Raw genomic sequence first — 21,118 nt, 5'->3', positions numbered from 1 at the left:
CTCAATGCAAAATACTGAGCATTATGTTTATTTAAAAAGTTCTCTACAAGTGCGTGACGCACCTATACAAATTAAAAATAGAACACAAAATAGCTTTACATATCACGTACACAGGTATAAAGGAGGGCTTGGGACATCTGTCTCAGGTCTTCCGGTAGTCAGGTAGCACTAAAGCTTCACACTCTGTACATGGAAGGAAAGGATGAGGGAGTCAAACTAGGCAGCACCCAGCTGCTTTGAAAGTGGAATGTGTGGGTCCCCTGCACCTTCTGATTTGGGCTCAAGAGGTGCTAAGGTAACCCTCCTCTCCTCCTCCTCTTTAGTCTTAGAATTTTTTTTTTCTTTTTTTTTTTTTAAACATTTTTCTTTTTTTTTTTAATGGTTACTTTTTATTTATGGGGCGAGGTTCCATCTCCAGGATGTGAACCGCGAGTTTCGTCGGGAGGGGACTGTTTACCAGGCCGGTGCAGTGTTGGCAAGACGTCTCATACGCCTATAGGGAGGAAAAGAGAAGAGGGGCAAGGTAAATGATAAGGAGGCTGTAGGTGTATTCTTAACACTAAGGCAGAGGATCAGGTTATGTTCATGGGGGGATTTTAGTTTTCACACTGGCCACTCGAAAAAAAAACCCATTCTGTGCTGACTACACCTCTCAATACCTTTCCAGGCACTCTCTAACAAAACCGACCAACAGAAAACCAATTCAGACATCCTGAAACTATCAATTCCTAAAAAGAGTATAGTTCCTAAGAATCCTCCCATAAAATGAAGTCTGACCACACCGCTTCACAACTTGAAATGCCAACTGCAGTCCATTGTATACACGTCTGTAGTCAAACGACAAACTCTTAACAATTCTGGTTTAGATTAAGTCGGTGGGGATTTCCATGTTTGTATTGGCACAGCCTACGGCGGAGAAACTAACCCGCTGATGGACTATATCAAGGCTGAACTATAAGCCTTGTTAGAAACAAACGACTAGGATTTAATATTTATACACAGTTCGCACTACTTTACTACGTCCCACTGATATAGTGGTGTGTTTTACCACTAGGCAGCCAATGTGTTTTTTTTTTACTATAACACTGGGGGCAATAACGTTCCTTTTTCACGGTTCTGGTAATTATTCTACTAGGTAAAGTGCCAAAGTGAAAGCTCTCCTTGGTAGGTAAGGCATTAATGCAAAGCCTTGAAATATTAGTACATTCAGACATTTCCGCGTTCCTTCAGTAAAGCTACCAGGAAGTTTATTTTACACGTCTTGCTATTAACAGCTCACTGCCGCCACTAGAAGCACGTATGCTCTCTACAAAAGGCACGTGCTGCAGTTTATATAACAATGTATTGCACTAAAACATTTATACAGACCCAAAAACTCTTGTGCCTACAAACACGGCTGAGGATATATAGAGCCAAAATGTACTCAAATACCAAAAACCAAAAACTAGAAGCTAAACGTTCGATACTCACAAGGGGATGATAAACAATAACAGCACATCGGTTAGTCATGCAACTCCAGCTTATACCACAAAGTGGACAATACTACAGACATCCGTGTCCATAAGCCCTTAAACTGCAAGAAGGGTATTGCAGTGCATTACTTCATAAGAGATACCCACTATGAATTCCATCAATTAAGAGAGTGTTCTCTAATCACAGTCCCTTTTTGATAAGTAACGCACAGGTAACTCAAGGGACTCTAAACCTCAGCTAAATCCATCCATATGTACCGTTTAAAGAGGCTCTCCAACCAGCGTGAGCCCAACTTTCTAAAACCCAGCGCCTATCCTTCTTTGAAAACATTAATACTGACACTACACTGTCATACACATAAAAGTAAAAATGCAAGTCGTAATACTGCACATAAGTACTTCATAAAGTCACCGCCTGTAATATAACCAGTGGTGCTTCATTCTCCATTAACCCAGCATGCACCGGTAGACTTATCCTCTACAGGATCCAGCAAAAGTTAAAGGATTATGGTTAGCGTTTAAAGCAGCAAAGCTATATCTAGAACGACATTTCACAAGCATATTTTTTGGCACCAGTTTTAAGTATCATCTATCAATATGAAGAATACTGAAAGCTTGATCAACATAAATGAGAGCTACTAAAAGGACAGTAAAGATTCTGTTGTGGGCACTCGTTAGTTACACAGATGTATTCCTGCTAGAGGAACCAACAATATCCCATATATTGTAGGTCCCGCTAAATGGGGAATATAAAGTTATGAGGCAAGAGGGTGACTATCTCAATGTGAGACAAAGATGCTAGAAGTTGGAAAATCAATTATAAGTGCATTAAGCCTCAGGGCCAAGTACCGGGAATAGTGTTTAAAACAGAAGTACTTTGCTAATAAGGGGGAAACTGGGCACAGATGGTGCTACTAAGCTAATGGCGAGCACTGGGAGAAATGTCCAATCCCACCAGCTAAAGTCAAATGAAATACCAACACAACACTTGCAAAGTGCGATAATGAGTAAAAGAGCAGCTCCACTGGCTGAAGCACGACAGCACAGACACAGATAGACACACATCACTTCATAGGCTGGTGCGCAAAAGCTGAAAAGTCTTCCTCGCGGATGCTCCGAGGAAGTGCCACATTGTTGTCTATATTCTACCCCGGCGAGAAGCCCGGAAGGAAAAGCGTATGAAACGACGGTGGCACCTGGTGTTCCTGTCCTGGTCACGGATCTTCTTTTCCATTTCTGCGTCTGTGAGAGTCTCCAGAAGAGGACACCATTGGTCTGCATCACCTGTATTTCGGATAGCGATCTCCACTGTTGGCAAAGGGTTTTCACTGAAATAAAGTATCAAATTGTTAAAAGGACAAATGTGACAATGATGGCTGGCACTACAGGAGCGACTGGTATATACAGCACTACAGCCAGCAATCCTTCACTCAGTAACACTGATTAAATATAAAATGTGCACTTGCATTGGGGCTCAGTAAGTGAGAGAATGTTCTAGATCATCACTGCAGTTAGATTAAACTTTTAGGTCTTGTTCTCTATAGTCACAGTCAAATACAACTATAGTAAAGAACTGCATATGCTGCAATCCCTAAACACGCTCTTAAAAATAACTCCATTTGACAAGGAAGGTAAAAAGTAAACTCTTCTTGTCTCCATTCAGTAAATATAGATGACATAGTACATAATGGAACTTATGGAAACAGAACAGGTGCAAGAAATTGGATTATACCGTCCTGAATCTCTATTATTTGCATCCCTCTAATTTTTAAATTAACAGATGTGGTATATACACAAGTAAAAAAACAATTATTGGACATGCAGTTCTTTAATATATGAGCACAGGTTCACCAAATAACTAAACCTACGCAACAACTTGTATCACAGCGCTTTTTTTTTTTTTAAACTTGACAAGCCATTAAAAAGTAGTTTTTCAAGCTTCATTCTTTTTAGGGGAAAAAAAATTAAGAGGGCCTATATTCACCTATCCTGGGTTTCTGTAGCTCCAGCTCTGTATACTTTTTGCAGTCAGTCTATGAGCGGCACTGGAGCTGCAGAACTTGGGGGACAGGTAAGTATAGGCCCTTACTTTTGGCCATGGCTGGAATGAAGGGGGGGGGGGGGGGGGAAACGACACACACTCATAAAACCTCTAACTCCCTAATGCCTTCTCTTCCCCATCTGTCAATGACTTCGTGTATCTGTGACACAATATTTGGATGACTGGTAGTTATGTGCTGTACGCAGGAGCAACTCATGACAAAGACAAGAGGCTGCATTGAATAAGCTGGGAAGACAGAAGGTAAAACTAAAAGAATGCAGAGATTCTGAAGAAAAAAAAAAACAACAAAAACAGGCATTTTGGCAAAAGTAAGCATTCTCAGTCTTGTAATCCAGTTGCGTACACAAACACCGATTTACTGGTGAGGTAATTCACAACCCTTAAAAAAGTGTGTGTGCGTGCGTGCGTGCGTGCGTGTGTGCACTTAGTGGCTGTGCTTGGTATTACAATCCACTATTGCTCACTCCCTTTCAAGTGAATGGGGCTGAGCTGAGACACCAGGCCAGACTATACAGATGTTGGAGACTGTGCCCCTTCAAATCAGCTGATGGGTAGCAGTGCCAAGAGCTGAACCTCCAGTGTTCCGATAATGAAATCCTATCTTTAGGACAAGCCATCAATACCAAAATCCCAGAAAAAACGTAACTCCATTATTTATCCATCGCCATCGCTGTATGAGGGATTGTTTTTTGCAAGGCAAGGTTTTTTTTTTTTTGTAATGGTACTATTTAATGTACCATATAATGTACTGAAAAACCTTTTAAAAATTCTAAGTGGAGAGAAATGGGGAAAAAAAATGAAATTCCGCCATCTCTCAGTGCGTCTTGTTTCTACGGCGCACAAACTGCAACAAAAATGACATGATGACTTTATTCTATGGGTCAGTACGATTGCTACAATACTAAACTTTATGTAGTTTTTTTTGCTGTAGTACTTGTATTTTTTAAAAGATATTTAATTTTTAAAAAATTTTCTGCCAAAATTTTCTGTGCACAATAGATTTTATATTGTTCCATTGACAGTTGTGCAAGAGCTCGTTTTTTGTGGGATATCCTGTAGTTTCCGTTGGTACCATTTTGGAATGCATACGACTTCTTGATCACTTTTTACTGCATTTCTTCTTGGAGACCGGGTGACCAAAAAAAGAGCATTTCTGGCGTTATTTTTTTTCTGACGGAGTTAATCGTGTGAGGTAAATAATGCTGTACTTTGATAGATCGGCCTTTTACAGACGCAGCGATACCAAATATGTATTTTGGTTTTATTATTTAGATACTTTTATTATAAACATGGCAAAATTGTTTTTTTGTTTTTTTTTTAAACTTTTATTACTAGTAAATAGAGATGAGCGAGCGTACTCGGATAAGCACTACTCGTCCGAGTAATGTGCCTTATCCGAGTACCGCTGTACTCGTGTTGAAAGATTCGGGGCGCTCCGCTGCTGACAGGTGAGTCGCAGCGGGGAGCGGGGCAGAGCGGGCGGGAGAGAAGGAGAGAAAGATCTCCCCTCCGTTCCTCCCCGCTCTCCCCTGCAGCTCCCCGCTCCACAGCGTGTCCCGAATCTTTAAGCACGAGTACAGCGGTACTCGGATAAAGCACATTACTCGGACGAATAGTGCTTATCCGAGTACGTTCGCTCATCTCTACTAGTAAACAAAAAAAAAAAAGTAAAAACTTGATCAATCTTATTCTTACTTTTTGCAATGCTTTGATCGTTCCTGCAGTATGATGCAATACCATAGCAGGCAGTTTATCAAGCTTGATAGGCATTCTGCCTATCAAGTTGCCATGACAGCTCTGGGGTCTTTTTGAAGGCCGCACAGCTCCCTGCGATCATCACTGTGGAAGGAGGGGGGGGGGGGGGCATACGGGGCATTTAAAGGGTTAATAGCTCAGATGAGCCGTGCGACTGTTGCCATCGGGTGTCAGCTGTAAGAAACAGCAGTCAGCCACGATGTATGGAGAGAGATCACCCCATGATCTTCCTTCATGCATGTCCTGGCAGCTGCAGGACATAAAAACACGATAGGCCGTGTATCTTGTACACAAGCATTTTGCCCCTTCTGTATAATAGAGGGAGTTGTGATTGTACCTGCTGCTGCGCCCTTGTATCAGTAAGGGCTCATTCACACCAGTCTTTTGAGCTGAGTCTGTTCTATTTTTGAGGTTTAGTGCACCTCATTCAGGAATGCTGAACTCCGCAGCGTTTCAAACGCTGTAAAATGTCTCCATTGATTTCAATGGTGCTTCTCAGACGAGCGTTTAATTTTCGAATGCTGTCGGCTCTATTTTAGTGCATTTCGGCGATTTTTTAAACACACCTCATCACCCATTACAATGATTGGCTGCGTTTAAAAACGATGTTGAATATGTTTGAAAACACTTAAATATAGTGTGTGTACATGTACACACACACACACACACACACACGGCAAAGATTGTGAAGATCATTATCAGTGTCTGCAGATCTGTGGGCCTGGAGTACCCCTTTGAAGATAGCAATGGGGGAGGAGCTAAGGAAACATCAGTGTCCCTGCTGCTACAGAAGCTCTGTATTTAAGGGCTGATTTACACGAGCGTATATAAGCTGGCATTTTCATGGCCGGACGATATACGTTTCCATCTGAGCAGTCCCCCCCCCCCCCCCCCCGACTCTCTCCTCCACGCCAGAGTTTGCAATGAGGGGGCGGAGCCAAGCTCTTGCCAACTCCCCTTGTCCACAGGCAGCAATGGGAGTGGGCGTGACAGAGCTGAGCTCCTCCCCCATCCCACCCCCTCCCATTGCTGGCTGCGGACAAGGGGCGGGAGCTTAGCCAGAGGGAAGCGTATATTGGCCGGCCGTGAAAACGCCGGCCCACAGACGCTCGTGTAGATAAGCCAAAACAGATAGCGTGAATTGCAAGCTGGAAGAGAGATGCCTAGTGTCAGCCACTTCAAATGTGATTTAAAGCGGTAAAGCAACATTTGTAATGCAAGTATATTACAGAAATAAGAAAGTTAGTAGGTGAGCAGAAGTTGACTGAAACGTTAGTGCCCCTTTATGAATCTCTGTTAAATCAATTTACAAATGTCTCTAATGTGAGTGACCCCGTGTTTAGTATTCACTACTTTTTATGTAAACATTTTGCATCATAACACTCCAGACATAATTTTCTGTTTGGATTTCTTTTAGCCCCAATGTTATACAAATATGTCTTTATGCAGAGGCCAATGTAATCTCTTAGAAGTACTAGATTGCTATGAAAACAAATGAATAATTGTGACTCCAGAAGATCTCTTAAGATTAAATTCATGCTCACCAAGCTTAAAATGTTATCCCTAATATCTCCTGGAAAGGACCCAAGGGAGAACTATTTTGTTTGGAGTTTAGAGGAGGGTAAAAAGGATTCATTTGCATTCCAACTTGACAGTGACACAAAAAACATTGTTTTACATTTCCTGAATATGCAAACAAACAGCAATTTTAAAGGAAAAACAGCACTTCAGCCAACCACAAATACTGCATCATCGGAAAACATTCTGCCTGTGCTGAAAGAAGGGCACAAAAATAAATAGATTTTGCGCATTTACACATAAATGTTTATCTAGAGAACTTATTCTAACTTTAGCATGCTGAAGGTCATAAGACTCTGCCCACGGCATCTGCAACAGAGACTCCTCCAGAGTCCGTCATATCATCACAGGAAGAGCAGTGCAAAGCAGCACTATTCTTACCATCAAAATGACCACCACATATGTATCAACAGAGGTCATCAGGCTCTTTGGTGTCAGTCATGTGACAAAACCAGCACTGTGGCACGATGTCCGTTTATAAGGGAAGCCGTGACACAGATGTGTAGAGAGCCCAAGATGCATTATAAAAGTGGAGTTGGTGGAGACATGCGGTCACTCCCCAACAAGAATGGCTACTTGGGCCTTCACTGTGACTGGCAACGGCAATCAAACGTTCATAGTAGGTCTATATGAAAAGCTTAAAGAGGCAAAAGGAAAACTTCTTGAGGGTACATTCATCTGTAGCGGATTTGGTGCAGATTTTCCACAGCAAAACAATTTGCACCGGATGGTGCGAATCTTAATGAAGATTTTAATGCAAATTTCTATGCGGCAGAAAATCATTACCAAATCTGCCACGAGTGAACGCTTCCTAAACACTCTTTAAGCATGTGTAAGTAAAGTACCACCAAGTACAACCATACTTACAGTTGTCCTCAATTAGAAAAACTGAGCTGCTTTCATCCAAAAACAGTGCCATAGTTGTCTACAGGTTGGCTTTACAGCTCTGCCCCATTCACTCCAATGGAGTTGAGCTGCAACACTAGAAAACCCATGGACAGGTCTAGCACTGGTTTTACAATAAACCCTATTACTTACATATATTTTTAATCTTGGTTAACCCCTTAAAGTCAAGGTGTTTTTACACAAAGCATTCATTGTCTTTTTAGTACATGTTTTATGTGAATACAATTGCTGTGATCCCATGTACTTGAGAAGTACTCATTTCCATTCACACAATGTGTATTTGGGCTGGTAATATCTCCTACCTGAATGCATAAGTCTTCTGATGCCAGCTGAGCTGCCCACGGATACTGTATGCAATAGTGGTAACAAACTCGCCACCCAAGCCAAGCTCCGAACATAACTTCAGTGCAAACTTCTCTGGAGAGTTCTCTTTTTCGGACATATCCCACTCAAACTGGTCAACCAAGGAAATGTTCCCAACGTGGATATTTAGCTGAGGAAGAGCACAAGGAGAAAAACCGCAAAACCACAAAGTGAGGCCGCTATCTTTCATTCACCAACACAGCAATAGTCTCGACACAGAGACGTTATGCAGATTCGGAAGACACACGGCCAGCCTTTTTTGATGTTAGGAAAAAAAATATTCATATTCCAGAAGTGCCATGCAAATACATCATCCAAGTATGAAGTCAGCTGTGAAAACTGCACAGAATGTCCAAGAATAATCAAACTGTCTGAAAAAAAAGGCAAACACATCTTGCAAACTTACATAACTATACTAAAAGAAATCCATGCAACACACTGCAATGACATGCAATGGAGTCAGCTGAAAATGCACGTAAGCCATTGTTACTATGTTACAGCACAGTATGAAGACTGATTACTTTTTCAGATGTACCTTGATGATAACTCTCTGGTCAGACTGATCTTCCAGAATGCTGTCAGTAGGATAAGACTCTATCTGCTGGCGGATAGCTGAAGCAATGGCTGGGACAAAGGCAAGAGGGTTGAGGTCTAGGTCGTCACAGAGAATCTCTGCAAACATTTCTGGGGTCATTAACTTCTCTGTAGATGAAAAGGGGAAAAAAAAAAGTGATAACCCAAAACACAGTACAATAGCATGAATATCACAGCATACTTCGAGGTTCAACTTTCCAAAGTGTTGCACTTAAATTTCCCCAGCCTGAGTAGGACCTCCACCTGGCAAAAACTGCACACTTTGTTGTGCCTGCAAGATTGTCACTTTTTAAGCCTGTCCACAGCAGAGCTATGCTTTTGATAGGAAAATGCAGAGCAACTTACTGTAATACTACATGTAATCAGAGAATCACTCTTTAAAGGAGTTTTCCAAGACTACAATATACATGGTCTATCCCTTAAAAGAGTTGTCTTCAAGAAACTTTATACTTACTGTAAAACTAGCCCAGAGGCAAACATTTTTGCATTCAAGCTTATTAAAATATATTATATTCCCAGAAATTATGTTAGAATAGCGCCACCTACCATTTCTATTGAAGAGCCTTGCTGTGCTTGGTCCACCTCAGTAAGTGTTTTAAAGTGTTCATACCTATTCAGTCTTACTTCTCTGCTGTTACGTTGTGTCACTTTCATCAATTGCTCAGTATCTCTTCTGACATCAGAGAAGATGCAGCAACTTCAGAAGCAGACGCTCATTACATCAGAGATCCCGTACATATCCAGCGGAGCAGACAGAAGCAACACTGAGTAGGTGGAACAATTACTGAGGTGGACACAAAATAGGAACAGCAGGTGGAGCTATTCCAGAACCAATATTACAATATCTGGGGGGAAAAAAAAAAAACATTTAGGGTTTGTTCACACGTACCAGAAAAGCTGCAGATCTTCTGCAACAAAAGCCGCATTAATAACCGCAGCATTGATGCAGATTTTTACCTCATATCTGCTGCGTATTCTTAGCCGATTTCCGCTTTTTAGAAGCTCCTCTCATCTCAGTGCCAACAAACCAAGAGAACAGCGCATTATTCTGTTTCTCGGCTGCAAACATTCTCTGCCTCCTCAGTGCCTGCATACCATGAGTGCAGTCCTCACTGCTGGTCAGGTAATGCAATGCTTCCACATCACCTGACCAGTGGCAGTGCCCAGTTATGTGCGACAGCTGAACTCTTGGAGTGCAGGCAGTGAGGAGGCAGAGAATACGTGCAGCGAGAAACAGAATAGCTGTGCTTGCACTGAGGTGAGAGGGGCTCCTAAAAAGGTTGAAATCAGCTGTGGCTACTCAACAGATACAGAATCAAAGTTTGCACTGCCAGTGTCCATCCCAAATGTAACTGAACAAAAGTTACAGGAGACAAATGAACACTGCATTGAAGATTTGTGAAACCCACTGTTGCAGTAATCGGTGCATGTCTCAGCACTCTGACCAATACCATTGTTTGACGCATCTCAGTGATACATTAGAAGATATTAATTTGTGCACATTTCTTTCAAAATAATTGTCAAGGCCTGTACAACATGCTTTATAAAAATGAAGAAACCACGTGAAGTCTACCTTATGAAGGACTACCAGCATATACTACTTGCTGTGAAATACCGTGGCTACAAGGCACTTTACAATGCATTGATCACAAATTACAATGTATTCAATTTGAAGCCAAAAGTACCATTCATGTTCCATGTAAAAGCATCACGCAACTTCTGTCCATCAATTTCCATGTCTAATCGGATAGGAACTAGCACCTCTGGCTGAGATGCATTCTCATGAATCACTGCTGGATCGTGATCATCAAAACTGTGAATAGAGGAGAAAACAACAAACAAAACACAACATGAAATACAATGTAAGATATGGACAACCAACAAAAAGACAACTTAATTGTACTATAAAAAGAATGGCAACATTTATTGTTGAGTGGTGCAAGCATTGCTCTTCAGAAACATGACAGCTCATGCTCTTCAAGTGGTTGTACCAAGATGTATCATCAGCTATCCACGGGATAGGTAATAAGTCTTATTGGTGGGGATATTCCTGCTGAGACCCACACTGATCTCAAGAACAGAGGTCCTGCATCGCCCTTTCCTCCTCACTACACCCCCATTAGTAAGGAGGAGATTGAATAGAATGGAAGTCAAGCATGCGCAGCTCCATTTATTTTCAATGAGATTGCCAGAGATCGCTGAGCACTTGGTCATTTCTGTCAGTCCCACTGAAATGAGTGGAGTGGCACATGTGTGACTGCCGGTCCATTCAATCTGACATTACTGCAGGTGAGTGCAGCAAGCCAAGTTAGGAGGAGAGTATAACATGAGACCCTCATTCACAGGATTGGTGGGAGTCTCACTAGGGAGACCCCTATCAGACTTTTATCACCTATCCTATGGGTAGGTGATAAGTTAGTTTTTGTATAAAACCTTTAATGTAAAAACAGGAACAACAGTTACACTGGGTTTCAGAGTATGTTCAAAAAGCCCATATTCACTACAGATTTTGCCATGGATTTCACACTTAAATCTGCAGCAAAAAATTGACATGCTGTGAATTAAAGTCTGTAGAGTATATCTATTCGCACAAAAGTTCTCACCACTTGTTAAATCTCGCTCTCATGTCTTAGGCCTTCTGCACACGAGCGGATTTGCCATCCGGCACATCCACATCCCTGAACAGAAGACACCGGACAGGTAGTAGGGGGGGGGGGTCACCTGCCGAGTCCAACCCGCCCGTGTGCTGGAAGCTTTATATTGTATACATGACTTAACTGTAAAAAAATGTTTCTGTGCATTTACATTCTGTATGAACATATTCTTAACGGTTACCTGCAATACCGTAATGTGCTTTAACATACATAGCAAGTGACCCCCTTGTATCTTGTCCTGGGGCTGGAGGGAGAAGTTATATTACCTGCGGTTGGTCTTCTGTGCTTATGCCGCTCTGATCCACCTATTCTAGGTTCCAGTTTCAGCTGTTTAAGATGGACGATGCAATCCTCAATACTAACTAATCTCCATTGTTGATTGTTAGCGTGAGGCCATATTCACACGTCTGATATGGTCGTGAATGTTTTGTGCGTTGCGAGATGCATATAACTTGCACAAAAAAAAAAAATTGACCTCATTATTTGTAACGGGTCTATTTACTTTGGCAATTTTTCCTCACAGCGATGCTGCGAGACAGGAGGTTGCAACATGTCTTATCTTCGTGCGAGTCTCTTATGAGACTAGTGCATGTAGATATGCGGTTGTGGTGTCTGTTCTGTGCAATGCAAGTCACTAACAAGAATCTGTCTGGACACGGCCGTGTAAATACAGCCTCAGACTAATAATGCCTGCTCTCTAATTGGCCAGCACTGCTCACGGGATTAGCACTGGCCAATTACAGAGCAGTGCACAGTGTGCTTTTAAGAAGCTAGAAAATTGCAGTTGCTATCTTGGATGGCTGAAAATAGGATCTTATACCAGCAGATCAGAGGAACATCGACAAAGGATGAAAGCAAGAAATTTACTCCCCCTCCTTTGGTCCAGGGACAGAATTGTGTCCTGAACCCAGGGGGCTGCTGTAAATGGCTCCAGCAGCTAGATGATCACTAGCACAGTATTATGGACAATTTTGGAATTTGATATATAAATGAAGGAGTTGTATTACTCCTTTCTGCTCTTTCATCTATAGTGTCAGCATAATTGAGGTTACTCCATTATGCGTTTAATCCCCATCCATGTACAAGGTCACAAGTCTAGTGGCTTCACCCTCAATTTTCATAAACAGGAAATTATGGAGGAAAAGAAAAAAAATGCAGTTAAAGGCCAACGGTAAAGTGCACGTTGACAAGCAAGTCTGAAATAATCTAGACATATTCGAAGTGGAAATCCACTGGCTTGCTTGTATCAGGTGTCACAGCTGTGGTGCAACTGACATGCTAAAAAGTATATAAATGGAAAATAGGAATGACCAAATTAAATACAACACATCATACAATAGTGGAGACAGGGGATTTATGTAAAATATAACTTTTTGCAGTTTAAACCAACCATTAGAACTTACTAAGAAGAGGAATGTAAAGAGACAAAAAAAAAAAATCCAGGCACATCTCACCAGAGTGGGAAAGTCCTTTTCTTGTCACGACCTAAGCGGTTCCTATTGATAGTAGTAGAACAGGGCACAGCATCCAAGTGATGAGAGCTGTTCGGCAGTGTTGGAACCCACTGGCTGTTTCTTTTTGCTTTTTGTTCCCTGTAAAGAAAACACACACTTGTGAAGTACATCCAAAAGTTATGGGAGCACAGAACAGAAAATAAAGTATCTTCATCTAACCCTTTTTGCCTCAGTATGCAACCATACCACACAGCAGATACCCAACCGCAGTGTGTAAGCCATTTCTCATACTATCGCCAGCCAGTGACTGGACAGACGGAGAAGGCTCCCGTTGTCCCCGCTCGGATGGCATGGCAGTCTGGGACCGAGTGAAGTCTCCAAGGGCTGCCGTGGCTTTTAGCAAACATCTTATGTACATTAGGCTGAAATATATTGTACAAGCAATCAGACAATTGCAGATACAAGTTTGTTTACTAAAACTTTTAGTAAACAAATACAGCAATATCCAAACTGTAGCTCATAAAGCAGAAATAAGAGCTCAGAATTAATGTATCCGTATTCAATGATATCTAGAGAGACATCTACTGGGAGTTGTTGAATGAAACTTGGTGATCATACTCTCCAGCACATGTGCAAGCGATCCATGTGAAAAAAAATTCTCAGTACTGTTGACTGGGCCATGCCTAACTGGTTGTCCAGTCCAGAATGTGCCAAGGATACAAGTGAATACAAAATAAGTTTTTTAAAAGAATATTGTAAGGTACATAAAAGTACAAAGTAGGGTTTTGTGCTGTTTTCACATTTGGGTGATAGCTTCCATTTATAAACCACTAAAAACTGCTGGATAGGTCATAGGACAAATATAAATAATGCCCAGCCGACCCATTGGCTTCCAATGCGGTCCGTCACATTTCGTTATGAAGAATAGCACAGTAAGCGGCACTATTCCTCCCTTGAAATCTGATGGCATGTGCAAGGAGGACTTGTAAATGAGCCTCCAACTCAAATGTTACCAGAGCCTAAGGCCCCCTGCACACGGGCGGAAATTCCTGCAGAATTTCCGCAGCCATAGGATTGCATTAGAAAATGCAATCCTATGCAGACGGCCACGATTTGTCCGTGCAAAATCAAGCGCGGAAAACAAATCGCGGCATGCTCTATAGAAATGTCACTACCCGGCTGCTGGCTCCGCGCTTGCACCTGCTGGCCAGCACATCAAAGAGTCGGAGCCGCGGGAGAGGCGAGTGCCGCACTGGTCCCTCCAGGGGCTCGGGTCTGGTCCCGCTGCGAGTATTCTCGCAACGGGATCCGACCTGGCCATCTGCAGGCGGCTTAAACTGCCCTAGTGTCAGTCCGCGGTAACAGACAGAGTCCAAAAACCACTGCTCAAACACCACATGCTGCTGCCAGCTAGTTCACCAATTTTATTTTTTGGTCTGCTGCAGAGTATGCAGTCCGTGTATATCCAAAAATGGAACTACAAGTAATGATTATGCCATGTGATCACCGGCTGACCGTTGCCATTGCTCACAATGCCGACCAGTACTAGTCCATTCCTGAAGCATTGCACTACAGCAGCATTAAGCAGGGTACAATCATCTGTCAGACGGATATTATGGGCAGACTATTTAGATGGTGTAGAACTAACCTAAGTTCAGTACAACACTGGGGGATCCAGGTGCTGCGGCAGTAATACAGCAACAGTATTATGGCCATCTGAGATCTATCATACAGCGATATTAGCTGCATCTTCATTAATATTTTAACTCGTTTCTGATTCCCCACAGTTTACAAGTTAAAGGCACACACAGACAGCTATCGGAATACTGATTGTTTACTGCCACTAACGTCCATTTACACGGGACGACTGCAACAGGGCCGATATCACCGCTTAGTTACTTAGCGCTTGTGCAGAGAGTTTAGCAGGCAGAGCTAACCGCTGGATCGCGGGCTTCTCGCTCAGTGCTTCACCTTCTACATGAAGTGCTCAGCGGGAGCGTTTACATGCAGTGAGAAGCCAGCAATGTTTTTTATGCTGACTTAGAGTCAGTGATAGGAGGTGAACGAATAGTAAACGATTTTTTTGCATTTACAAGGGACGATTATTGCTCATTTTCATTCGTGTGAATGAATTTTGAGTTCTAGTCGTCCCATGTAAGGGGGCCTTCAAACTTGGAATTTAAAAACAAACAAAAAAAGAAAAGAAAAAAAAGACTCCATTTTGCCGATCTCCAGATCTTCACAGAGCTGAAGTCATACTGACCTGAGGTAAGTTGGAGGTTCTGTGCTAATAGAGACAGCTTTGTATTTCTCATCATTCCCATCAAGGATCTCTTCAACTTCTGAGGCTTTTAATAGGGTGACACTAGTAGCCAACGTTGTGTACCCGTGATCTACGGAAGAACAAGCAGACATACAGAACACGTTAGGCTCCAGAAATTGACAATATCAAGCAGCAGACAGTCCTCCCTTCTAGCACTAGACTGAGACGTCAACAAGAAAACCTTCGCAAAAGGACAAAAACTAAAATGATCATCTGTTAATGGCACCCGGTTACCACTTCTGTCAACTAATTAAAACTTATCAAATTTAGTTGAGGAAAAAAAAAAAAAAAGGGAGTAAACCAAGAAAGAAAAAAAAACAAACAAAACAAACAATGCAAGTGCTGCAGCGGAAGTGTAGGATCACATTTAAATGACGGCCATTCATGTAATGCACAGAACGGCCACGTCGTTGTAGAGAATATATCCGTGCTGGCTCATAGTGGGGGTCGCAGGCATGAGATAGCCCATTTACACCTCATGCACACGGGGCAAATTGAGCAGCGGATCCCAAGCTTGTTACCAGCGCGGGCGATCCGCTGTTCAATGTGCCCATTGAGGTGTGTGGAGATTCCACTCCACGCACACCAGCAGATTTTATTTGCGGCCGCTACGTGCCGAAATACCAAATCGCAGCATGCTCTATTTTTAGAGTGGATATGCAGGGACAACTTCCATTGAAGTCAATGGAAGTCGTCCCTCTGGCAACACTTCTGCAATGAGCATAACATAAGTGTCACGGACCCGTGTCATCGCCTAGGCGATGGCGCGGGGAGATCTGTACAGCGCATGTGCGCTGGTGGCACATCCGTATACAAAAAAAAAAAAAAGAGACCACTTCTAACAGGTACGCAGGTTCACCAGGCAGCGGGTACGGGAGGATTCCATGCATGCCATGTGCATGAGGCCTTAGGCCTCATGTCCACGGGGAAAATCAGGCCCGCTACGGATTCTCCATGGAGAATCTGCAGCGGGTCCCTCCTGCCCCGCGGACATGAGCACTGAAAATAAGAATAAATCAGAATTAACTCACCTCCCGCACGCTCCGGATCCTTCCTTCGCTGCGGCGTCTTCTTCTCTGCGTCACGGCCGGATCTTCTTTCTTCGGCCCAGCGGATGCGCAGGATGACGTCGGTGACGTGCCCCGCGCATGCGCCGGCCCGAAGCAAAATGATCCGGCCGCGACTGAGAGAAGATGGCGCCGCGGCGAAGAGAAGAAACGGAGCGGGTGAGTAAAATCTGATTTTTGTCTCCCGCGCATCCGGACGGCTTCCATAGGCTTCAATAGAAGCCCGCGGGAGACCCGCACGAAAATGGAGCATGGTTCAGATTTTGCAAGCAGATTTTTCCCACTCAGGCAGGACATCCACTGGCGATATTTTCTTTCTTGCGCTGCGAGAGCAAGTGAAAACACTCGCCTCGCAGCGCAAGAAAGATGCCGGAATGAGACCGGGATATCGCCAGTCTTTTCAATGGGGCCAGCGGCCCATGAATGAATAGCTAAGCACTATCTGTAATTGGCTGAGCGCTCAGCCAATAGCTAAGCACTAGCTGTTACTTGCTGAGCGCTCAGCCAATCAGCACAGCCCTTTCAGGAGGCGGGGATTTTTAAATCCTTGCCTGCTGAAAGTGCTGGAGGACGCATCTGAGCGGCGGAGAGGCGAGTACTTTTTTTTTTACCACTATTGATGATTTTCAGGGAAGGGCTTATATGCCGTGGTATTCTCCATATCTTTTCAATGGGGCTAGTGCTGCTGCCGCTGGCCCCATTGAAAAGAATGGAGATATCCCGTTTTTTTTCCTCGCACTGTGAGGTGAGAGTTTCCACTTGCTCTCGCAGCGCAGTGAAGAAAAAAAAAAAACGCCAGCGGGTGTCCGCCATCAGTGGCTTTTAATTGGGCTTGTAAAAAAAAATTCTCGGCAGTCTTATTTTCTGATTATATTTTTTGACCCGCATTCCTTTTTCCAATTTTTTTTTAAAAAACAACAAAAAAACACACACACTACAAAGTCTATGGCAATCCGCCTAGAAAAACAACATAGCCTAAAGCACGCTGCATTTTGAAATAAAAAAAAAAAATTTAAAATGCACAAAATTTGAACAAAAGTGTCACATAAAAAAAATAAAACGGACTGTTTGTAGTGTTTTCACGACTCCTATTAATGAGCAGGTAACCCTGGGTAAAGCGCCTGCAAAATGAGTGATTCCATCTAGACAAATCAAGGTCAATATGAGAAAATCCATGTGGTCTCCGCAGCCACTGATAGCCGGGGTTAGGGCAATAGCCGGACCTATTGGGTTGTTCTATGCGGTTTCTGTAACGCCAACAGATGTGAACGGCAGCGCCCCCGGCTGTTAGTAAAGTTTTGGGTTCTGAAATTCTATTCCAATAAATATATTTTACGTCCCAATTAAATAGTTTGACTGTATCATAATGGTGATGAAGAGCCTGAGGTTACCATTTTGTATCGCCTATAAACAGGAGTCATATATGGAGTCTGGGTGGACTGAGGAGTCGGAGGTTTGGCGTGCGGACATCACAGGAACAAGACAGTGCCAGTCTAGCTCACTGCACTCCTCTGGAACAGCCAGCTCAGCCATCTCCATAATCCTGGCACCACCGCATACAGCTGGCCAATCTCATTACAGTCTGACTGCTGAAGTGGGAATACCCCCTTAAGTTGTACCTACTGATGCCGAGAGCCCACCGGGGCCCGGCCTCCCCACTGCACCCCCAGGATGAGACTGAATGAATTATAGCAACGCATGCGCTCATTTACAGTGGGACTCCCATAGAGAGGGCAAGCAATGGGCGATTACCCATCAACCACACTGAAGTGATTGCGCAGCCATAGCGCCAATCATTGTGACATCACTACAGGTGGGAGAAGTGATGAGGGACACCAAGCCCCCATTCTGGTTGGGGAATGGGGGGGGCCTCAGCGGTGACCTCTACAGTCAAACTAATCACCTGCAAAAGCCCTTCCAGCAAGAGTCCTTGAGCGCAGCCATGTTCCGTACGGTTGGGATACCTCACCGCGGATCAGACGTAGTGCAGCAGGAGGCGGCCTGGATTAGGGAGGTCTCACAGCTGCGGCGGGGGTTACCGTTTCGTGCGCCGTTCACAGGAAACGGAATCCACGTGGCTGAACAGTTCCTCAGCGCCAGGCAGACCCCGCGAACTACAATGGGGTCTGTTCGCTCTCCGCTCAGCTGCACGATTTCCAGACGAAAGAAAACTGCGTGCGGCGCTTTTACTTCCGTCTGCGTGGAACATCAGCGGTAAACCGCGGGCATTGAAACGCATGCATTTGTGAGTTTTGCGTCACACTCACAAGGTACAACCAAATTGCGTGTTTTGTGATTGGAAGATAAGTCACAGCTCTATTAACGCGGATTCCGGACGGCCCCAGGAGAGGTCCATGGGTGCGAGCCATCCGCAGACCGTGCGCTATTAACATGGTGTACGAGCGGCAGAAACGCTCACGACTTGATGGAAGAGCCGGAATGCCAGCTGGAGAGAGATCTTTCTTCGGCGCGGATGAGGCGCTGTGCATTGCGTACATCCGCGCAGAGAACTGCACACATTTGCGATTATTTTCCACGGAGGATTGCAGGTCTTCTGCTGTAAAAAACCATGCGTGGTCCGATCCGCCCATTCGTCTGTGTGCGCACGGCCTAAACTACAGCGCCTCCCGTAGGTCACATCATATAGCGGAAAGTCTGCGGCGCTCCCACCCCCAGCGGTGCACAATGTCGCCGGCAGCAGGGAGGAAGTAGCGCCCACTTTGCGGCACTCGCCAGCAAATATCCCAGAGACCCTACTGCCTGTTACGAACTCACTAGCGCCCCGCGGAGGACCAGCACGGTAACACTAACACCAGCGCCACTTACATTTCTTCCCGTGCGAGGAGGCGACGATCTTCTTGCGCTCCTCCACCGTAGCCAGGCGCCTCCACAGCGAGGGGTAGCGCTTGTACAGCGAGCCGCGGAACATCCGCAGGTAATTCCCCACCTGCAAGAAAAACCAGAGTCATCACAGGAAGCGGGGATCATCCTCCAGAGAGCAGCCATGTTAGGTTACCAGGGAGACGGACCAGCGAGATCACCCCTCACCGCACATTATTGTCTGCAGCTCCCCACCCCCTCCACAGCCTTTGTCTGCGCCCCTGCCTATACCGCCTGCTTCTGCGGTGTATTAAGGCCCCCAACTCGAACTTTCCAGCTTCCTACCTCGGAGCCGATCATGTAAAATTCCCCATCTTCTTCCAGCTGAAATTTCACCGGCTTTTGGCCGAATGTTTTACTCAGCGCCATAATCATTTTGCCGTCTCCAGCGCCTGGCCCGGCTCACCGAGCATGCGCAGTACATTAACATAGCAAAGCGCATGCGTAAGGATTTCGGCCAATGAGCGGGCGCTAAATTAGCTTCGGCGGCTGCTAGAACAATTGGACAGCGAGCATGCGCAGTACTGCAGTCTCGCTTTCTCTCGCGCTCGGAAGTCTTCGAGCTGCTCTGCGTCTACGTCATGTCTGCTGCGCATGCGCTTTGAAGCGACTGTGAAACGTAATGACGCTTAGTCACCTGTTCCTTGTGGCTCGCGTGTTCTCCAGCGCTGCTGTTAATAAATACCAGTATCCAGATGAATACTCGCTGTAGTCTGCAGTATGTTGCATCTTGTAATGGAAGTGTTTTATGGATCTTATAGCTACATGCTGGGTGGAGAAAAGAGGATGTTGTCCTCTCAGAGTTGTAATAAAAAAAGTATAAGGGTGCGTTCACCAACGTGATTGGGGGCTCTGTTTTGGGCACCCCTGGCCAAATGGACCCGTCTCATGACTGGATTGGACTTCTTCACATGGGCGAGGAAAAAAATCACAGCATCTCCTATCTGTTGGGGTTCCCTCAGAACGCCTCGCCCCTTGTTTTCAGTGGGACCTTTATAAAGACATCATATGGCACATGCATGCCGTCCGAGTTAGTCCGGTTATTTCGTTCATGTCCCGCTCCCCTTCTTTCCTCCAGACTATACAGATTAACCCTTTCCAATCCAATTTCCCTGCCACCCACACACTCCGCAGCCCTTATTTATTTTGGGTGGGAAAGTGCATTGTAGATTCCTTGGAATTACTCAACAGAAACTCATAAAAATGATCTGTCATGATTTTATTAGCAATTTATTGAAAATTAAATGTGTTACTATGTACTACAACATGCAGAAGAGAGGTCCGTTATCGGCGTTCTCTTCAGCATATGTATATTACAGTATGCAGAGGAGAGCTCCCACATTGGACCTTTCTCCAGCATACTGTAATATACATATACAGATGAGAACTCCGATGATGGACCTCTCTTCTGCATGGTGTTAGAAACGTGTCAGCCTTGCCCAACGTGGGAGCTATGCAGGGAAATCTCAATATCGGGTGAGGTCTGACACTGGATTAGAAATGGTTAAATTCTTTTAAAGGGGTTGTCCCGCGCCGAAACGGGTTTTTTTTTTTTTCAACCCCCCCCCCGTTCGGCGCGAGACAACCCCGATGCAGGGAGGTAAAGAAAGCTCACCGGAGCGCTTACCTTAATCCCCGCGCTCCGGTGACTTCTCTACTCACCGCTGAAGATGGCCTCTTCCTCCGTGGACCGCAGCTCTTCTGTGCGGTCCACTGCCGATTCCAGCCTCCTGATTGGCTGGAATCGGCACGTGACGGGGCGGAGCTACACGGAGCTACACGGAGCCCCATAGAAGACTGCAGAAGACCCGGACTGCGCAAGCGCGGCTAATTTGGCCATCGGAGGCCAAAAATTAGTCGGCTCCATGGAGACGAGGACGCCAGCAACGGAGCAGGTAAGTATAAAACTTTTTATAACTTCTGTATGGCTCATAATTAATGCACAATGTACATTACAAAGTGCATTATTATGGCCATACAGAAGTGTATAGACCCACTTGCTGCCTCGGG

General features: G+C 44.5%; 1 protein-coding gene across 1 annotated transcript; it reads right to left on the bottom strand.

Moving 5' to 3' along the window:
- Nucleotides 1-12: 12 nt before the first annotated feature.
- Nucleotides 13-19,542, bottom strand: SMARCB1 (SWI/SNF related, matrix associated, actin dependent regulator of chromatin, subfamily b, member 1). Its single transcript, XM_066603540.1, has 9 exons — nt 19,394-19,542; nt 19,055-19,175; nt 15,102-15,231; nt 12,839-12,976; nt 10,416-10,543; nt 8,672-8,838; nt 8,076-8,266; nt 2,669-2,800; nt 13-493 (listed from the first exon to the last, which is right to left on the bottom strand). The coding sequence occupies exons 1-9, from the start codon at nt 19,481-19,483 to the stop codon at nt 454-456; spliced, it is 1,137 nt and encodes a 378-aa protein (XP_066459637.1). The 5' UTR covers nt 19,484-19,542; the 3' UTR covers nt 13-453.
- Nucleotides 19,543-21,118: the final 1,576 nt, after the last annotated feature.

Source organism: Eleutherodactylus coqui, chromosome 5 (assembly GCF_035609145.1).
Source record: "Eleutherodactylus coqui strain aEleCoq1 chromosome 5, aEleCoq1.hap1, whole genome shotgun sequence".
NCBI lineage: Eukaryota > Metazoa > Chordata > Amphibia > Anura > Eleutherodactylidae > Eleutherodactylus > Eleutherodactylus coqui.
Note: the sequence above shows the minus strand (reverse complement) of the source record. Positions and strands in the feature narration are given on the sequence as shown.

Bases quoted from the DNA above. Each gene is read 5' to 3' on its own strand.
- SMARCB1 (XM_066603540.1), bottom strand. From the start codon at position 19,483: ATGATTATGGCGCTGAGTAAAACATTCGGCCAAAAGCCGGTGAAATTT. The intron at 15,232-19,054 runs GTAAGTGGCGCT...GTTCTTCCGTAG, and splicing joins CTCCTCGCACGGGAAGAAAT to ATCACGGGTACACAACGTTG. The intron at 8,839-10,415 runs GTACTTTTGGCT...TTTCATCTACAG, and splicing joins TTTTACATGGAACATGAATG to AGAAGTTAATGACCCCAGAA.